General features: G+C 42.5%; 1 protein-coding gene across 10 annotated transcripts in view; it reads right to left on the bottom strand.

Moving 5' to 3' along the window:
- Window positions 1–242: 242 nt before the first annotated feature.
- tanc2b (tetratricopeptide repeat, ankyrin repeat and coiled-coil containing 2b) overlaps window positions 243–19,774 on the bottom strand; it is a 163,547-nt gene continuing 144,015 nt past the window's right edge. For 8 of the 10 annotated variants that reach the window (XM_025909851.1, XM_025909853.1, XM_025909854.1 and 5 more), the window contains 18 exons: window positions 18,015–18,184; window positions 17,597–17,875; window positions 16,930–17,097; window positions 16,135–16,295; window positions 15,622–15,730; window positions 15,384–15,506; window positions 14,952–15,188; window positions 14,655–14,867; window positions 12,321–12,414; window positions 11,018–11,151; window positions 10,676–10,799; window positions 9,823–9,998; window positions 9,105–9,237; window positions 8,202–8,231; window positions 6,879–6,970; window positions 5,030–5,176; window positions 4,761–4,861; window positions 243–4,596 (listed from right to left, as the gene is read on the bottom strand). In XM_025909851.1, coding sequence (XP_025765636.1) covers window positions 2,526–4,596; window positions 4,761–4,861; window positions 5,030–5,176; window positions 6,879–6,970; window positions 8,202–8,231; window positions 9,105–9,237; window positions 9,823–9,998; window positions 10,676–10,799; window positions 11,018–11,151; window positions 12,321–12,414; window positions 14,655–14,867; window positions 14,952–15,188; window positions 15,384–15,506; window positions 15,622–15,730; window positions 16,135–16,295; window positions 16,930–17,097; window positions 17,597–17,875; window positions 18,015–18,184 — 4,562 coding nt within the window. In that variant the 3' untranslated portion in view covers window positions 243–2,525. The remainder of the gene's footprint in view (window positions 4,597–4,760; window positions 4,862–5,029; window positions 5,177–6,878; window positions 6,971–8,201; window positions 8,232–9,104; window positions 9,238–9,822; window positions 9,999–10,675; window positions 10,800–11,017; window positions 11,152–12,320; window positions 12,415–14,654; window positions 14,868–14,951; window positions 15,189–15,383; window positions 15,507–15,621; window positions 15,731–16,134; window positions 16,296–16,929; window positions 17,098–17,596; window positions 17,876–18,014; window positions 18,185–19,774) is intronic. The other 2 variants (XM_005458166.3, XM_005458167.3) reach the window with 1 other exon arrangement.

Here is a 19,774-nt window from a genome sequence, read left to right as displayed (position 1 = left end):
TCAGATTTGTAGCTAGTGAAAGGCAAAGAACTTGAACATTGTTCAGATGTCTGATGCTCAGCTTTGTGTTATTGCCTTGTGACCAAAAAATTGAAAGTTACATTTCTATGTTATTCCCAAATCAGTAAAAATAAATGATTGACATGCAGGGCGTGTTTCAGTTGGTAACCATTTATAAATATGTTCTCCTTTTTTCCAATACATATGTTCGACTGTACAGATTACAATCAGTTATCATGAGATAAAAACACATTCTTTTTTATTGTTTTTAATTAAACTTCACAGCGATCTGAAAGCTCACATTTACAGACAAGAGAACTCTGCTCAGCAAGCAAATATGTTAAAATAAAATAAAAAGAACTTTTTTGTCTGGCGTGGTTGAGGGAAAATGACAAGGATAAGTTCGGGGGATAGCAGTCTCCTCATCTTAATCCAAACGTACCACACACACACCAGAGACACTGCTATACATGTTTCTGCTTGAGGTCATGGAAAGAATAGAACATGCATCAGACTATTTACAGCGAACTAATATACACAGATAGCTTGAAACCATACACCCTCAAATAACCTCAACTTAAAAAGTCCTGTTTAAATTAAGTATAATACAGTTTATACCTTCATTTCTGTAAAGTTAAGTAGGGCTTCTCTCCAGTAGCAGGTGAAACTGAGGACAACTGTCTCCATTTATTCTTTATCAGACATCCCAAATAAAATGTTACAGACAAATAGTCTATAATCATTCCCACATATATAAATTACTTGAATATTTTCATTATTCATCATCTCTATGACTCAAACTCCAAATTACAGAGCTCCTGGATACCAAAATCTCAGTCTTTTGTTGTTGTTGCAGTAGGTTTGACTTCTTTAGAAGACGTGTGCCAGTGGACATGGTGTCAAAACCAGTGATTTAGAGTTAGAGGAATATATTTTTATGAGGTGGAGTTACTTAAATATGATTTGCCTCTAAACAGACTTGCTTATCTAAAAACCCGAGCTGGACAGAGTGAAATATCTGAGCCAATACATACTACTTGTGCTAGAAAGTCTATATATCATCCCAGATTCTAACATTGTCATTCACCACTGCATTGCAAATCACATAATAAGTGTCTGTTGTAGTCTGGTTAGCACTGATCAGAGATCTGACCGATCACACGCCCACTTTCACTTACTCCCAATGCAACAATCGTAACAACAAAGTAAGTAAAATACATAAAGTGCACCCTTAGTTAAGACCTTGTCAGGCATTTTTAGTGCAGAAGTGGCTGAATAAAAATGCATTATGATTTAAAAGAAATCATAAAAACAATGCAGAAGAAAGGGAAAGGTTGGTAACAGTGGTTGTGTATGCATTTGCTTGCTTTTAGTCGCTGAGTACTTTCCACCATCGCTCACACGGAGGAGGGACAGAGGCAAACTTTGATTTTTATTTTTGTGCCATTTGATAAAAGCACCCAACACAGGACACTCTACTCACCACTGACCAGCATCACTGAGTGAAAGACGAGTTGCAGCCAAAATAATTTGCTATTACTGCCTGACAGACAATACATATTTAATTACTGTGATTATCGACTGATATCATTTAAAAGAGGGTGAAGATTTGTTGCTCTTCTGCTTTTTTTGTAAGCTCCTGAAGATCTTTTGGTTTGCTGATAGAACAAAAGATGTTGTGAAGATGTTGCTGGGGAAGTGGGAATGATAACTTTATCATTTTCTAACTAATCTATCAAAAAATAATCTGCAGGTTGAGACATTCAATTGCATTATATTATAGCAAAATCCTTTTTATTTTGACACAACAGAGGTAACTTCATCAGTCAAAGTTTGTCTGTGTCCCTTGTTCCTCGCACCGGTCGGTTTTCCACATCCGTATGACTTGCAGTGTGACACAGAGGCAGGGATAACAGAATAAAATTCAAAATGCAAACTATGTTTTGTTTTCTTTTTATGTACAATATATAACTTAATTATAAATATTGTCATTTTTCTCTAAGTACTGAGTTGTTGAGCCATTTGTATTTTCTGAGCAATGTACAGTATTGAACATATAATATTGTATTACATAGAATAGAGCCTACTAGCAACCTTGGTTAAGAGCACACTTTGAAAGAACAGAAGATGGATACAGAGTCCACAAGTAGAGTCTGATGGGTAGTACTTTCACTCTTGGAGTCCCACCTGATGTGGTCACACGTGGGGACAATGTGCCACGTGTCGGAAGTGAACTGGTCTCTGATTTAGATTAGAACTTGCGATCCCTCCTGTTATCCTACCTGTGTGCAGATTATGATATTGAAAGAATCACTTCTCACCGTTATGTTTTTCATATAAGATAATGTCTAATACCCTAAAGTGTGTTTGTTGGCTTTGTGGTTTTCTGTCTCTAGTGAGTTCGTTGAGATGAGTTCGTCCATGACACACACGCACCCCGTCACATCTTCTGTCGAGCTAAATATTTTTTACTCTCTCAGTTCCACTAACAAGCCCAGTCCAACCATCCAATCACAGACAGGCCATCACACATTCGACTCCACAAATGGTCTCTTTGGTTTGATGGGGGAGGTGGGGCCTTGGGTCCGGGAGTCACGCGAGAGCTGTCGGTACATGTTGTCCTGGTAGGCCTGTGCCACGGGCAGAGTCCTCGCCACCTTCACGTCTGGGTAGGTGGGCACCTGGCTGACCCGTTCCAGGATGTCCCCACTGCCACGGGAGCCATTGGCCAGCTTTCCCAGAGAGGGGGGCTGAGTCTGGGAGTAGTAGTCCTCTTCCAACAGGTGTCCGTTTTGGGCGTTGTTGGTCTTGTTGTAGTAGGCGATATTACCCAGTGAGGCGGGGGGACTGTAGGTGGAGCCTTGCTGGACCAGCTGACCGGGGGAGGTGGGGCTGATGGCAGAGTCCATAGATGTCATTGCCCTGGACCGTGAGGGCTGATGCAGGTACTGCTGAGTCCGAGCCGTCTTGTCTATGATCCCCATAAAAGGCGTATTGCGGGAGCGAGTGGTCTCTCCCTGATACAACCCCCCACCACCCTGGGAGGGAGAGATGGGAGAGATGTCATCACAGGTGCGCTCGTATGTGGCTTGTAAGGGAATCTCCATCTGCTGAATGGAAGAGGAAGGCCTGAAACCTGGCGCTAAATTCGAGGTGGATCCAGTTGAGATGTTGTTGCTGGAAGGTGAGAATCGAAGGCCTACACTCTGAGAATGGATGAGAGGCCTAGGGGTGGGCACATGCTGCTTCATTTCAGTAGTATTGGCACTCACAGGGCGTCTAACCATATGGGGGATCTCGGGAGAGCCCAGCTGGCAGGGGGGCATGGCATTGGCACGCTCAAGAACGTGTTCAGAGACTGGGTAGTAGGCGGCTGACTGGCTGCGGCTTATCTGAGGTGTCTGGCTGTAACGGATGCCCCCCGGGCCCCCACTGCTGGCGCGGTAGGCAGAGGAGGGGCGCTGGGGTAGCTCATCCTTCAACAGGCTCGACTCCATAACCCCTCCTCGGCCGCCGTGCTGACAGAGGGCCCCAGAACTGAGGCTGGCCTGGACTTGGGACATTGACCGTCCATCCAGTGAGGGCTGGTACACCAAGCGGCTCTCTACGTCCACTGAACCCCCTTGGTAGCGACCACCCATGGAGTGGCCCATCTGGCCACCATAACTACTATTTCCCATTACGTTGCTGGGCTGGTTTGTGCGGACTATTTGGGCTATGGAAGGCTGCAGACGGAGGCCTTGGGCTTGGTGGTGTTGGGAGGATAAAGAGGGCTGCGAACTCAGCTGGAAAGAACGCTGGCTGCTCATCTTGGAGAGGGGAGATTTGGGTCTTCCAGGAAGCTGCTCTGTCTGATAGCGCACAGGTGACCCAGACTGGGACCTGTATAGACAAACACTTTCTAACGGTGGACTGGCTCTATACTGAGCAGCCCGACGTAAAGGGGAAGGCGGTGGGCTCTGGTGATCCATCCCCTGACCCCCGGTACCCATAGGAGGTGGGCTGAAGCGGTAGGATGGCTGGTGCACTGGGGAGGTGTGAGGGGGACTGTGTCTGTAATGGGAGTTCTGATGTGTTGGAGAGAGGGAGGGCGACGTGGGCTGGTAGGAGCCCCGAGTTGGGGAGGACATGGAGGAAGAGGTGGGGTGGTATTCATAGGGCTGGCCCATAGGTGAGCCTCCAGCCAAGTAAATCTGATCTGGATGTGTGGGGGAGAGGGGTGGACTCTGAATTATAGGAAGGCTGGAGGGATTTGTGAGGGACTCGGGTGGGGGCAGACCCATCGACATGGCTTCCAGCTCCTGCTCCAGGTAGTCCTCATCCTCAAACAAGTCCTGTACGGGCTCCATGTCTTCCAGACGGGGCTCTGGTGGAGGGGGGAGAGGCATGGACAGAGACAGGGACTCCTCCTCTTCTGGGGGAGGTGTAGGAGGGGGTGAGGGAGGAGGCTCCAGCTCCAGGTCCTGCTGCTGGTGCTCCTCCTGGTTAAGCTGGTGGCATTCTTCTTCCACCCTCTGGAGCAGCCGCTGGATTTCTCTGTTATTGGGGCACTGCTTTATGGCTTCATTCAGGTCCTCTAAGGCTTCAGGAAATTGTCTAAAATAATAGATAATAAATAAATAAATAAAATAAAGTGAATTACGCAAAACTGTAAAATCTGGGGGAAGAATATAGAGATCCTTTAAAAAGGAAGACCACAGAGAAAGGGGTAGGGAAAAGGGAAAGCATTTCTTTGATTTGTACAAGGATAAAATGAGTACCTGCTGCTACGCTTGGCGCGTGCCCTGGCGTAGTACGCCTCATAAGATTTTGGTTTCAGTTCGAGCGCTTTAGTAGCAAATTCCTCAGCCATCCCAAAGTCCTGGAGAGATTAAGCACAGGAGAACAATAATGAACAGTACAGAATAGTGAGATAAATTAACATGTGGCCAATAGTATCATTAAGCATCAATAGCTTTTGTAACATCCTTCAGCTGTAACAATTTAGTGTTTTTTACAAGTCGCTGTTGCTGCTTTTCTGCTGACTTACGTTCATTTTCCTTCGACATCGGGACAGGTTGAGGAAGAGCGATACTTTAAGTTCCCTGAATGTCTTAAGGTCCTCGCTGAAGCCTTCGCGTGGAAACTTTTTGAGAGCGTACTGATAACGCTGCGCAGCCTCCTTCACCTTCCCCTTCTGTTGGACAAATACAAAAAGATACATCTGCCTTATCCTCCATTTATGGTGAAATAAAACATTAATATGAACACTTGACACTATAAAAGGAAGGAATATATCAAGTTTCATGACCTGTTCTTAGATTGAACTCAATGGTGGGGATGGGATGGGATTTTTTCAAATATATGTATATCTCATAGAAGCACAATCTATCCTAATTGTTCCTCTGCACTTATCCAACTCAGGGCATATTAAAGCATATTCTAGCTATAATGGGATGATAGCGCACCTTACATTCATGCCTACAGACAATTTCTAATCACTAATTAACCCACCAAGCAGTTCTTTGCACTGTGGAAAGAAATTAAAATACCCACACAGGATAACATGAAAACTTCATATTCTTCAGATATTTGATATTTCAGCTGGTAACCATTTATTTTCCACCACAATACATGTGCTTGATTACAATCAGTTATTTTCAATCAGGAACTTTCTTGTACGGAGCCAGCTGGGCTAATCACTGCACCCAAATTCCAAAATCGTTTTTTCCAAGTACCCTGCAGTGCTATTCATCCATCTGGTTAGTTTTGTTGTGAATTGCCAAATTTTGTAGATTATACAGAACTATTAAGATTTCTACCTCCTTGAAATATATGTAGTTTCTTTCCAGAAATCAAACAATAAATAAATAAATTGCATCAAATCAAATCATCCGTAAAGTTTTATGTAGGAACTATTTTCTTTTTAATAAACTACAATGACCAGTCAGAAGAAGTGTACAGCTAGCCGGCATTACAGTCGAGCATCTGAGCAGTTTCCCCACCATAAGATGGGTCATCTTTAATTCCATTTATTTTAAGAGAAGGCAAAGATCATTACAGCAAATAGCCAATGCAAATTTCCCGCGGCATGATCAGGAGTTGAAGAACCATAAAGAGCACGCAGGCACTTCATCTTCTAATCTAAACCAGATATTATGATGTCATCATTTTTCCCAACCACCTAAAAAGAGGTTTAAAATACCCACTTGTACCACCTTATAAGAACATAGTGTGATTTTAATTTCCCAATGATATGCATTTTATATCCACAAAACTTCAATCCAATATATATGTCCAATATATTTTTGCATCATAATATTCTCTAGCGACTACATCACAGGCTAAAATGGTCAATTTGTACCGTTTAAGCACCTATAACACATAAATACTGGTGGGCTACCCCTCACCCTCCAAGCAGATGGATCTATGATATTAATTTGAAAATCCAAGATGGCGTATTTCTCAAGTTATTATCACAATATTTTCAGAAAACTTGACCTCTGACCTTGACACTCAAGTCAAGGTCACAGAGAGTCAAACTCATCTGTGATGAGGTGTTCAAAAAGCTGGGGGATAGGCATGTACTAGCCTCCAAAATTGGGCAACTTGCACCAAAACAACAATGCACAAAGCAAAATACCTAAGTTAGCGATTTAAATCCATTTGTAGACAGACACTACTGAGCTCTTATTTAAATAATGTCTTTGGCTTGGGAATATTCTAATATGGATATGGTTTATAGCCAGATATGTGACACAAAGATCAGAATTTTTCAATGGGAGTTTATGACTTTACCAAAAAGGCATCTTTAAACTTGTATATAAAGGATATCCATCACCCATCTTTCATTCACAGTATGAAATCTGAGCTGCTGAGTGCACAGCCTGTTCTCTGACCTTGTAGAAACTGTCTCCTTCCTCGATGAGTTTGCTGAGTAAGATGATCATGATGTCGGGTTTGGAGGTGGCCATAGCCCACGTGGCTGGACCTGTGTGACAAAGGGGGGAGCAGATGAAAGAAAGACACGCAGTAATAAGCAGAGAGACGGAGCAGGAGGAGAAAGAGGAGAGGAGCGACTGGGAGTCACAGTACACACAACAATAATAACAGGAATGAGGACAACAGTCAAAATGGGGGAATGGAAGAGAAAAGACAGGCAATCCACTGCAGAGGAAAGATTACAAAAAAATAAATAAAAAAACTATCCTGACACCTCGAGAGCATTGTGACCATCGTGACATCATGCCTGGGTCAAATACTATTTGCCAATAATTTTTTAAAAGTGCTTATTTGTCGTACAAAAATTAGCATTGTCATTGTTGTGAAAAGTGGCTTTTTATTTTGTTTTTTGAACAATTAATTATGAAATATCTGCAAATATGTTTTGGCCCAGGCAAACCTAGTGTAGATGTGTAGTACAGAGAAATTAAATCAAAGCATACTGTCATGACTTTCTACTAAGACACATTTTCTGTCTTGTCAAGAAGTGCAGATGTACAGTAATTCACAGACGTGATTAAAAAGCAAGAAAAACAAACAGGAAAAAAACTAACTGGGGAAAAAATGATTGAGAAATCAAACACAATCCCTTGACTGAAACGGTCTTTGTTGTATCTGCGCAACAGCAATCCTTGACACATGTGCACACACCACAGAGATGAAAAGGAGGAGGATTTAGCACAAGGAGACACAGGGGCAGTTACGGGAAAAACAAAAGAGGCAAGCAGGAGGGATAAAACGGGGCTCTGCAGGCGTGAGCTGTCCCCTGAACTGGTGGTGAGGGTGGGAATGCTGCTGCCTGGCCTAGCTGACACTGAGAAAACATCTGGAGGATGGTTTATCACTGCAGTCTGTGGTGGCGGTGGCACAGAGGTATTACAAATACATGCAGTTCCGCTAAATCACTACCACGCAAGTGTTACTGTGGGCTTCCGTCATGCATCTGTGGGATGGAGGGTCAACACCTTGATACGACGTCACAGGCTGGAGGCTGGGCATGCTGTCATTAACCACTTCAACGTTAGCATCTACCTCTAGGCAATCCCGACTGCGTCTCTGTCAGTGCTAATACCTTTGCATGTTATTATTTGTCAGTTTGGGAAGGTTTTTGGTAGCTAAGCTCGCCTGCCGACACTTAGGACGACACAGACAACACAGAGAGAGGAGATAGAGCTGTCAAAATGCCTGGTAGGGTGAGAAGTCGACAGCCTTGGCTTTACCTCGGGGCCGACTGGGCAGCGTCTGACATCCTGGGGCCGGAGAGAGAGGCGGGGGGATAGGAGTAAGAGGGGAAGAGGAGGGAGGTCATGAGCAAGGGATGGAGTGTAAGTAGGAAGGGGAGGGCAGGATTGCCAGAGAAACAGGGGTGTGGGAGTGCGTAGGAATGAGAGGAAAGAAAGAGATAGAAACAGCAGGAGGGTGAAAGAGAAGAGAGGTGATGATGGTGGTGGCGGAGGAGGAAGAGAAGTGAGAAAAGGAATACAAGCAGCAGTGAGAAGCGGAGATAAGTGCCTCAGCAAAAAAATGAAAAATAAAAAAACTAAAAGAAACCACCGCAAGCGCTAATAACAACCTGTCTCTGAGCAACCGCAGAGGAATCGAGAGAAAGGACGTGATTGTGAGAGAAACAGGGAGATAGCGTGAGCGATAGAGACAAACAGAGGCGCTGAGAGAACATGACAGAGAGAGAGAAAGCAAAACAACACAACGGCAACAGTAGTACAATAAAAAAGAAACACACATCAGAGCCATAAATAGCTGTGGAGAAGCAGCACCAGGGGGGGTGGATGGCATACAGTAGCAGGAAGCTGTTTATGCTACATGGAGACACAAACCTGAATCCATGGCTTATTACACTGGAGTACTACAGTGCTCTATAACGACCAGCAGGAAGTGCGTACGCAATCATCTTTTGAATTCTCCTTTTATAGTCTTTCATGCAGCTCATGCTTAAATGCCGATGCATGACCTTTTCAGCCAAAATACAATCTCCAATTGTATCTTATTTCACAGCAGGCGAATAATGCTGTTATGTGGCGCTACAAAACAAAGGTGCTGCACTTAAGAGTCCCTCGTCTGTTTGCTAAATAATAGGTTCTTTAATTCTGTCAACCTGCTCTTACCTATCTTGGCTCCTTTCTTTAGCAGGGCGACTACCACGGACGTGTTTCTGCAGCCCACCGCTCTGTCCAGAGGACGCATCCCGCTGTAGTCTACGTGCTCTATCATGGCCCCATGGTCCACCAAGAACTGGACCTGGTGAGACAAAGAAAATGGAGTGAGAGAGCGAAAAAGAGAAGGACAGAGAGACATATCATCCAGGATTTCAAAGCCTCTCTTGTACATTACGCCAACAAAGGAACAGTGATGAGCCAGCAACAGGGGTCATGGTTGGCCAAGGAGTCTCTGATGCACGTGGGGAGCGAAGGCTGGCCCGTGTGGTCTGATCCAGCAAGACGAGCTACTGTAGTTCAAATAGCTGATAGTTATTATTATTATGTATGACCATTTGGGAGGTCTTTATCAGTAAAGGTAATGTTGTAGAACTTGTGAAAATATACTTAAAAGTCCAAATTTGATGCTTTCCGTAAGATTTTTGAAATCTGCCCAGTGGGGCCGGATTAGGGTCTTTGCCAGGCCAAATCTGGCCCCTGGACCTTATGTTTGACACCTCTGTCTACAAAAAACAAATCATACTACTCTATAGCTTGCCATAGAAATAGTTAAGCTAGTTACAAATTTGCTAAATCAATGTCGTCAATATAAAAACCTGATCAGACACATACGAGCTACGTATGGGTGTCGTATATGCATCCATTGGTTTCCACATTAGCTACATACCACTTCAGAGTCGCCGTAGAAGGCAGCCAGGTCGAGGGGCGTGCGTCCGTTCTTGTCCGCGTGGTCAGTGGCGGCTCCGCTCTCCACCAGGCAGCGGACAACAGGTAAATGGCCTTTCAGACACGCCCAGCTCAGAGCAGTTAGACCCTCCTTATCCATCAAAGACAGGGAGGCTCCTGGGACAGGAAACAGTAGCAGGAGCAGTGAGACGCAGCCAAGCGTATTTTTGCACTCCATCTCAGAGTAATATCCATCTGTGGTTGGCTGGTTTGTATTTTTGTGTGTGTGTCCCTGTTTGTTTTTAATAACTAACTGCTGTATTACTTTTGATTGATTTTGTAAATTTGCCGTTGATTTCATTTGGATCCAATTACAGTAAACATAATTTGAAAACCGTAATTAGGTTCAGTTTTATTAGTACAGTCAGTATTCTTGTGTTATAATCTCAAATCGGTTTGAGGCAAATATATTTGCTTTAAATCTTTTCCATTTTAAGGAGATTTTCTTTTATCCTTCGCTGGCTCCTCTGACCTGTCAAATCTGATTCTCCTGCCATCCATCATGTCTGACTTTGATATACAACTTTGTGTTTGCACCCAGTCCAGATACAGAAACATTTAGTAGAGCTAGCATGACCATCAGGCAAATACAGACACATATTTCTTCCCTTCGCTACTCAAGTTCAGAATATCTGTTGCGAGATGTGAAGTAATTTTACACAAACACTTCCCAACAACACATTTATGTGTTTACAATGTTGTATCGGTTTCCTGCTGTGACAGAAGTATTTTTTAGCTAAATGCAAAGACCTGACTGAGTTTCAATTTGTTTTCAAGTTCTTTTCTTTATTCACCTTGAGCTAGTAAAAACTCAACAGTTCCCAGGTGTCCTTCTGAGGCAGCCATCATCAGAGGCGTACGACCCTGCTTGTCAGCCAGGTTCACATCTGCTCCATGTGTAAGTAAAAGGTCCACAATCTGCAACACCCAATGCAACATCAAAGAGATAAGTTAACAGGAAAACTGCAGCTAGAAATTCATTTTTAAAACTATTACTCTGACAGTTAGACTAGGCAACAGCAGGGAAAATTAAGATTTTCCCAAAGCCTAATGAGATGCATCCAAATTTTTCATTTTTTGCAAGTTTTCAAAGCAAAATATATTCGTTTAGCAAAGAGGATCAGGTGGCCACTGACCTGCCAGTGTCCCTGCCGGACGGCGCTGAACAGTGGGACGATGCCTCGCCTGTTGGGCTGAGCCACAGCTGCACCCTGCTCCAGTAACAGACGGCAAACCTCCAGCTTCCCACGACCAGAGGCTGCAGTTAGAGCTGAATGCACAAATACACAACCGTGTGATGTTATGGCTAGTTAGGAGCACAAAATTAGCATATCATCATCTGCTCATTTCCAACTCCATACTTTTTTGCATAATTGCATATCTTCGTTTTTTAATAAGTCAAAAGAATCCTTATTAATCTCATGCTGGGACTTGAGCCCCTAATTCATCCTCTGTCTGCAATAAGCCATTTGAACGTCTTTCCCTTTCACTTTATTCTAATTTGAACAACAGACTTGAGAGACCGCTGAGCCCGATGACCATATTAAGGATATCCTCTCTCTGTGAGAAAGAGAGTTTAGACCAGTATGATGCTCGAGCTTTAGGTTCATCGTGATTACACCTACACATGCTGACTTGATTATTGCTATAGTGTACATAAGACGCAGGTACTTTAAGTGATGCGGAGAGGAGAGATGTAATTGGAATCATTTCAGCAGACTGAATCAGAGCGGCAGCAGACCTGGTAGTGTGACCCCAGCTTCAACCTACTTATTCTTTGCTGGAGAAACATTTAGGTATATCGTAAACTGTAAGTGTCAATATGCATAGTCTCCCTCGGGCTGTTAACATACTTCCACTTGACCTATCTAGTAACACCGGGATTGGAAATCATGTGCCAGAACAGCTGTTACCCTTTTGATCCCTTATAAACAATGAAAGCAGAGCTGAATGACTCCCCCTCTTCAACAGTGAGAAGACAGTCGTTCCAAAACTGCAGCAGGGGCACTAAAGATTGCAATGAGGTTTTATAGCTCTAGGTTATAATGATACATTACATTTCTCAACATCCTGCTACAGTGCAATCAGACTAGTCATTTCTAAGCACCCTGGAGCTCAGTCAAAGCCCCCCTCCCCTCCCCTGTGTGGGCCCAGCCCTGTCTATGCTCCAATGACACCACTGCACTGTCATCAGCGTCTGACGCAGCAGCAGCCAGCAGCAGACACACAAGAAACATCTCCCACATCCGCACTGCAGCGCTCTGCCTCGCAGTGAAAAACCCTCTCACAAAAACTCCATCAGTCTGAACTTTATGGGGAAAAAAAGATGATACATCTTTGCATTTGTACAGGGGCATTAACATGAGCATTCACAGTCATCTGTTATTCTGAACTGGTGGTTTTAGATGCATAATGCACGGTTACAGTATGGACTCCTACCTGTCTCTCCCCACAGGGTGTCAAAGTTATTGATCTGAGCCCGCTCCACCTCCTCTTCATCTTTCTCTGGCAGGTCCAGCAGGTAAGACACGATCTGATGGGGAACAAGATGGCACTGATTAATGTCCAAGTTTCCTCTTACAGACTGAAATCTATTACCCTTTAAATCTGTTGTAATCTGATCTGAGAGACAGGATTGTACACAAGTCATCAGCAACAGCGCTGACAACCAGATCCCTGCCAGTCAACTGCAGAATATATTTATATCACATTGAACTGACATTAGGAATCGCACAGTCCGCTTAATCTACTACTTCTCTCTTCCACTACATTTACCATCCAGCTTAACTTCATATAATTCACATATTTAAAAATGTCCAAAGTGCTTTTTCTCCAAACCCTACAGCAGGTACGTGTGACTAACAGCTGGTAGTTACACACAAACACACCAGACAGGCCAATTATCAGCAATCATCACGCCCATGTTTCAGTGACACATTGTGTAACCTATTGTATGTTTATCCAATTATCCAGTTTTAAATATGAAAACTGTTCTGCTGATTAAATAGGCACATTTGGAGAGTTGAGTATTCAGAGCATCATTTTCTTGTCCCTCTTAAAAAGACCAAAAGCCTCTTTATTCTGAATCTAATTAAGTTCTCAGAAATGATCCGCATTTCAGTTCTCATACAGCGGTCTGTACTACCCCCCTCCCAAAACAGAAAGAAGTGGAAGACATCGCTGCATAACTGAGCAAGAGGATAGGAACATCACAATCTGAGAAATAAACTCCTAACAGTCCTCAGCTGGCAGCTTGATTAAGTTTGTGGTGGTTTGGGAAGGGAGTAGCACATCCTGCTGTGTGAAAACAAAGTCTCAGAAGAAAATTATTCCTAATGGGACAGCAAACCTATAAAAGCTGAACTTGTACTCTGAAATCTGAATTTTCAGCTGAGCTAACATGATCAGCTGGATTTTTAACACCATAAAACTGTCAATGGGGATGAAAAACAAACAAAAAGCGTGTCACCAGAAGGCAGGAGTGATGTTTGAAAAAGTATATCTGTGGCTAGTGTATCAAAAAGCAAATGAATGAATGAATGAGTAGCGATGAGTATCTGCATTATTCACCATTTACAACATTTCTGATTAATATAATGCTAATAGCCTTACTTTGAAAAATAGTGGCATTTCTAAGTGACTTCAGATTTGTACAAGTTAATGCAACCTTTTTTTTCTTCCCCCAACAAGTGATCACTACAGAGAGCATCTTTAACAGTTGGCTTACACAGCAGAACAAGCTTCAATGAGAAATTCTGTAGTTATTGCTTCTTTTACAGGGTTACTAAATCTGATTTACCACCACCATTGGTGTGAATGTGGAACACGAAGCCACAAAAATGGTGCAATAACAAGTACTTCTAGCATTTTATGTCACTTTTTTTATTACAACTTCTTCTTAATACAGAGACTCAACAAAATGAAAATAGTCAATAATAGCAATGAGCTCAAAGGAACTGAACAGCAGTGGTATTCAATTAAAATTTAAGGCGGTCCAGTTAGGCTCCAGAACATCAAAGTTCCACATGGATTATAATTTAATGCAGCAGGCTAAAAGTTTGATCAGTGTCTGTATATAGTCAACAACTGACTGTCAAGTAAAAGGTACAAAGTATAACTTATTAAAAGTGTTTCAGAGATATTTATTATTAAATTTCACAATGTCCTGGAGGGGCATTCTAATAATAAAATAATACAAATGTTATTTTCTCATTGCAAGTAAAATAAGGCTTGTTTTCAAAAATGAAAAAAATAAATACAAATAAAGTACTTAATTAAAATAAATAAATAACGAAAACGTGTAGTTTGAGATTCCTGTTTTCCTTTTAACCCTTTCCCTCTGTTTGTTTCCCTGATTTATGCATGGTTTAGACTTCTGCAGGAAACCTACATTGTAACTTCCAACATAACGAAACCTTTTAACCCTACACCGCAACTTTCCACGTAACCTGGCGTACACATACCGAGACGTGTAACCACACGTCGGGTCAATGGAGTCCGCAACAACTTAAATGGCATGGAAGGTTGCAGCATTGGGTTCAAAGACGTTACATTCAGTTACATCATGAGTTAGGACGTAGATTTCCTGCAGAAATCTAAATCATGCATTGATTGCAAGTCTAAATCTGTCTGTAGGTGACTAGGCTTGAATAACCAGGCTTTAATCATCACGTTAGATTCAGAGGGTCAGTTTTGTTACCAATAAAGAATTGAAGAACCATTTATGTGGCATAATAACCCAAATTCGTCCCCATCCATGTGTCCCTGCTGTACCTCTGTGTATCCCATACTGGCTGCAGCGATGAGAGCCTGCTGGACTGCGTGACTCTTGGTGAAGGTCGACTGTTGTTGAGTCTGCGGTGACTGCTGTTGCTGTTGCGACCCCATACTCCAGTCACACTGGATAAGATATTTCACGACCTCCATGTGGCCCCTCAGGGCTGCGTGAACCAGGGCGCACTGACCATTCTTATCCAAGTGGTCCACCTGGTAGCAGGATATAGATTTGATCAAAAACATCTTACATGGAAATCAGTCCAGTTTTTCCCCTTGCCATTTCCCTTCACAAACCTTCGCTCTCCTGCGGCAGAGTGCAGTCACAATTGTCATGTGCCCGCCAGCAGCAGCGTAGCCCAGCGGCGTTAGGCCGCTTTCAGACTGTGCGTCAACAGAAGCGCCAAACTCTAGCAGCAAAGCCACCATGTCCATGTAGCCCAAATGGGAGTGGACACAGAGGATGGGGGCGTTGTTCAGCACCTCTGTGCGGTAGTTCACATTGGCGCCGCCCAGCATCAGCAGCCGGCTCACCTAAACAAATGCGTAAAAGACAAAAATAAAGAAATACGAGGAAAAGTTACCATTGCAAACTATGACTTTGGGTATTCAAACCATCTCAGCCCAGAGAGAGGCAGATCTCTTTGAAGCATATTCAGAGAAGTTTTCCTTTTTTAGTATCCAGCGTGTTTTTGAATATTCTTCTCTCAGCCGTGGTAGCACCTGTACCTTGATGTTTGGAGTGTAGAGGTTTCGGAGTGAAGAAAGAGCAGCTGAGAGACCCTCTGTGCTGTAGGATACCCACAGGCCTTGCAAGATGGATGAGGAAACTCCGACTTTCTTGCTGAGACCCTTGAAAAGAGAGAGACAGAGTGTAAATATTCATTACTGCAGAGCTAGACCACAGCTGCGTGGGGGCGTGTATGTGTGTATCTATAGACGAGTGTGAGGACAAACAACAGTATACCTTGAAGATATGTGCTTTGAGGATGTGATGGCCCAGCTCAATCGTCTGCTGCCTGTTCAGCTTGTTCTCCTGCCGAGAGAACCAGAAGGCCAGAAGGGTGTGCCCACTCCTGCAGAGACAGAAAAACACTTTCAATACTTGAGACTGAGTCATCAGGTCATAACATTTTGTTATCTGTGGAGTTGGTGGAATCGGTTTTAATTATAATGCAGGAAAATAAAGTGTAAACAGAGACGTTTGCATTTAAAGATTCTGATTATGTGACACTATAGATACAATTTTAAATATAATGAGAATACTGCCTGAATAGGATCTGTATATTGGTGTGGGAACCTGCAACTTCACAGCTTTCTCCCCAAAAATCCAATAACTTGTTCATATGTTCCCCAAAATCCGGTTAATAAATCTCTGTTTTATTATGATTTTATTAAACCTTCTTTCTAAACATACGACCATCTTCAGCAATCACTATGGGGAGAGTTTCTTTTCTCATGTCTGCCTGCCCCTTCTCACCTAGGGTCGCAGAGGAATTTTGTTTTTTCCCCTTCTTCTCTCCAGATCAGCCACTCTCTGAAGGAGGGGTGAACAAACATCCTGGTGCCATCCCTCCTCTTCACAAGGAAGACTGACAGGTTATCTACACGCTGCTGGAAATCCTCCCAGTCCAGGGTGCCCTGTCGCCACAAACATGGTCTCAATGTTAAAGATCGGAGATCAAAAGCATGTTTTTATCAACAGTTCGGCTCTGAAGCATTTGCTGCCTAGATGACGTCGATATCAGTCAGGGAAGCAAATGACGGCATTACATTTGTTCCCATTGTGGTCAATTGTTTACATTTACAAAGACTGAACAATACTGCACAAAATTCCACCACAAATATGAGTAATAAGAGGAAATGTATAACAAAAACATCCAGAGATGTTTTCATGTTTAAAGACGTGAAAACCTTCCTTCTATAATAGTATTTCAGCAATTTTGAAGTTTTTAAATGGTTTTCAATATATTTTCATATTGGAACCCATTTAAAAATGGTTATTTTCTGTCTACCCCCACTCAGCAGCGAGAAGTGTTTAATCAATCTCCAACAATAAAAAGCATCAAAGCTGAATTTGATTTCCTCCTTGCCCCTTAACAGGATGTCTACCTCGTAGTTTTTCTATTCACTAATTTAGAAGCTGGACTGTAAATATCTGTTCTGAAAATGAGTTCGCTTATCAACTAAATCACAAGAACATTGTTTTTCTTCCACTGACGGCCTCACTAGAAGGTCCAAAGGTCTGAGGTGTTGTGCAGTTTGGAATAGCTACCTGCAGCGAGCCAGCATTAATGGCCTGATATATCTGCTCATCATTCAGCGGGTGAAGCGAGGCCACGGCCACGTTGAGCAGAGGAAGCGCCCGTTCAAACGATGACTGTGTGGGGAAGCGCATGTTGCACTGCAGCAGGTATACCTCTGCCAGGTTGACTGGAACCACCTGAGGAAGGAAGGATGGAAGGAGGGATTTGTAATGCTGATTTCCTCTGGATATGCCCTACACGACATGAATAATGCATCATGTTTGTACAGCCCATCTTCAACTATTCCACGTGGTCTTCCTTAGAGAGAAGAATGTGGATTTATCAGATGTCATTTTTTTATGTTTTTTTGAAGAAATAACATTTGGAAGCCTGTCTGAATACATGAAATTAAATGAATCTGGGGGCGTGAGATAAAATATTTCATAATGAAATACTACACTAAAACATTTCAAATGCATAATTTATGAAAGATGTGTTGTATTCAGACTGTCAAAAAGAGAGTTTTATGAAACTACTTCTGCACAATGCATGTCAGAGTGCAGGCAAACAAAAACAGCTCTCCAGCAGTGCATCTGCAAATAATAAGTGACGTGCATGCACAGACTTCATTACTTCTGAGGTCAGGGTCGGGTTAGGTATATTAGCATAAGTGTGAAAGCCATAACAAATGTATACCTTATAGCTGGAGCTTTTGAGGACAAGGTAGCCCTTCTCAATGAGGTCAAAGGTGAGTTTGAGGTACAGGTAGGATCCCTGGCTCAGGGCTTTGAGGTGGGCGCTGAGCTTGCCGAAGGTGGTGTTGTCCATCTTGCCATTGAGCGAGATGTTGTTCTGGATCTCCGGGCTGCTGTGGATGCGGTGCAGGATGTAGCCCTGCAGGTCCTGGTCTATGGCGTCATTGTCCTCCAGGCTGTCCAGAGAGATTCGGTGAAAAGGCAGCGCGTTGGTGATCTCCTGGAGAGTCAGAATGATTTCAGTTAGGATGTCATTTTTCATGACGTTGGTAGAGCAATACCTTTAAACTGTAGATTCTCACGAGTACAGGAACTCATATAGAGGTCAAAAATAAATAATAAGATGGTATGACTTCTACCTGTAGCGTGGTCCTGACTGTGACCACCAGTTTGAGCCAGGGAGGGAATTTGTTGATGGTTTTGGTGAGGAAGGAGACAATGGTGTCTCCGTAGTCTGGTTTGTGGAACTCAGCCTCGTTGAGGCCGTCAATAAGGATAATGAGATCCTCCTCAGAGTTGATCTTCCTCTCTGAAAAACACAGGGTGAAGGTTAGAGGAAGTTCAGGCAGGCCATGAAGTCAAGCTCAGCCCCTGTCGCTGTGATCGAGTCCACATCACCTTATGGTGCAGCTAAAAAGCACGCTGCTTTAACCTGCCTACAGCTGCTGCTCCCTGTGCAAGCCACTTTGCAAACCTCCTCCACCCCAGTTTCTCCTTTCATCTGTGTCTTGCTGCTGTTCTCCTCAGCTCTGGTTTTCCATGTATGTATGAGGAAGTTTAACAGAGGTCCCAGAACAGAACCATTCTGCCAAAATATTAATTACTAAAGAAGGAAATGTAATTTTTTCTAGACTACAGTTGTCCTGACTGAAATATCTTCCCGAGCTCACAACACAACTGAAGATCAAGCACTAAGAAAGAAGTTTAATATGGTAATAATTATACTGTGAGTACTTTGAGTATAAGGAAATTAGTATTGAACCACTGTCTCAAGTCAGGGAATAAATTAGACTGTGAAAGGGCACAAAGTTTGAATTGTGAGAAAAATACTTTTAAATTATTAAAAATTACAGCTTAATATGTAAAATATCAACACATTTAGACCTACAGAGAAAATTAAGTGAAAACATGTAATAAAAACAAAGCAGCAAAATTAAGATGAACCTTTTTATGCATTATAAACAGCTCAGGACCTCAAACAGCTGAAGTGAAACTACTAATGTCTGAAAGGGAAAGATGGAGCTTACAGACATCTCAAATGTAGCATGCTGCTCTAAACCGTAACAGTATAATGTTGTCAAACACATAGAGCAGATCAAAAAGTGCAGTATGCAGGTTTTTTCTGAATTGTAATGGTTACTATTTTAAACCACCTATCCCAGTCTTTTTTTAATCTGTCCTACCTTAAAAGCCCTGTCAAACCTGCCACTTGTACTCCACTTGCCCAGTTTCCTAAAAAAAATTGTTCATAGCATGCCGAGATATGACATTTTTTTCCTGTTAATAGGTCTTTATGAATCACCTTGGAGGTGCAAAAATACGATTTCATGCCTGTCAAACTGTTATATTTGGCATTTTTCATAGATTCAACTAAAGAAACAGAGGAAAATCAGGTTTTTTGTGACAGGCCGGTAGTAACAAAGTGCCTAAAGATACAATTTAAAACTTTTTCTTTGCTAAGCTGTCTATTTATTGCCTATTTCTTTTGAATTTGGTGCCCTTTTAATGCTTGATTTATAGGTCAGTGTTAAGCGGCTTAAAAAATAAACATTGATCTGAAAATGATTCATGTACAAGGACTGGACTGAAAATGAATAAAAAAGCAGCCAATGTCCAAAGAAAATTTTTGAAATACCTTCAGAAAACCTCAAGACCATTTTTAAAATTACAAGAGTAAAATATAAAGAAACACCTACTCCATTTCAACCACCTGTCCACTACTTTTACTTAATACTACACTTAAAGCTATTTATTACGTTTAGTGACAATTTGTTTTGCAATTTCAAACTGGTAGCTATAGTTTAAGTTAATAGTCATCCAGTGTTTTCTTTTTTTCATAATTATATTTTTACCTCTTTTCCCCTCTTCTCCCGAGGTTAGTTGAGCTAATCTGTCCACA

The sequence above is a fragment of the Oreochromis niloticus genome, linkage group LG8 (assembly GCF_001858045.2).
Source record: "Oreochromis niloticus isolate F11D_XX linkage group LG8, O_niloticus_UMD_NMBU, whole genome shotgun sequence".
NCBI classification, from domain to species: Eukaryota; Metazoa; Chordata; class Actinopteri; order Cichliformes; family Cichlidae; genus Oreochromis; species Oreochromis niloticus.
Note: the sequence above shows the minus strand (reverse complement) of the source record. Positions and strands in the feature narration are given on the sequence as shown.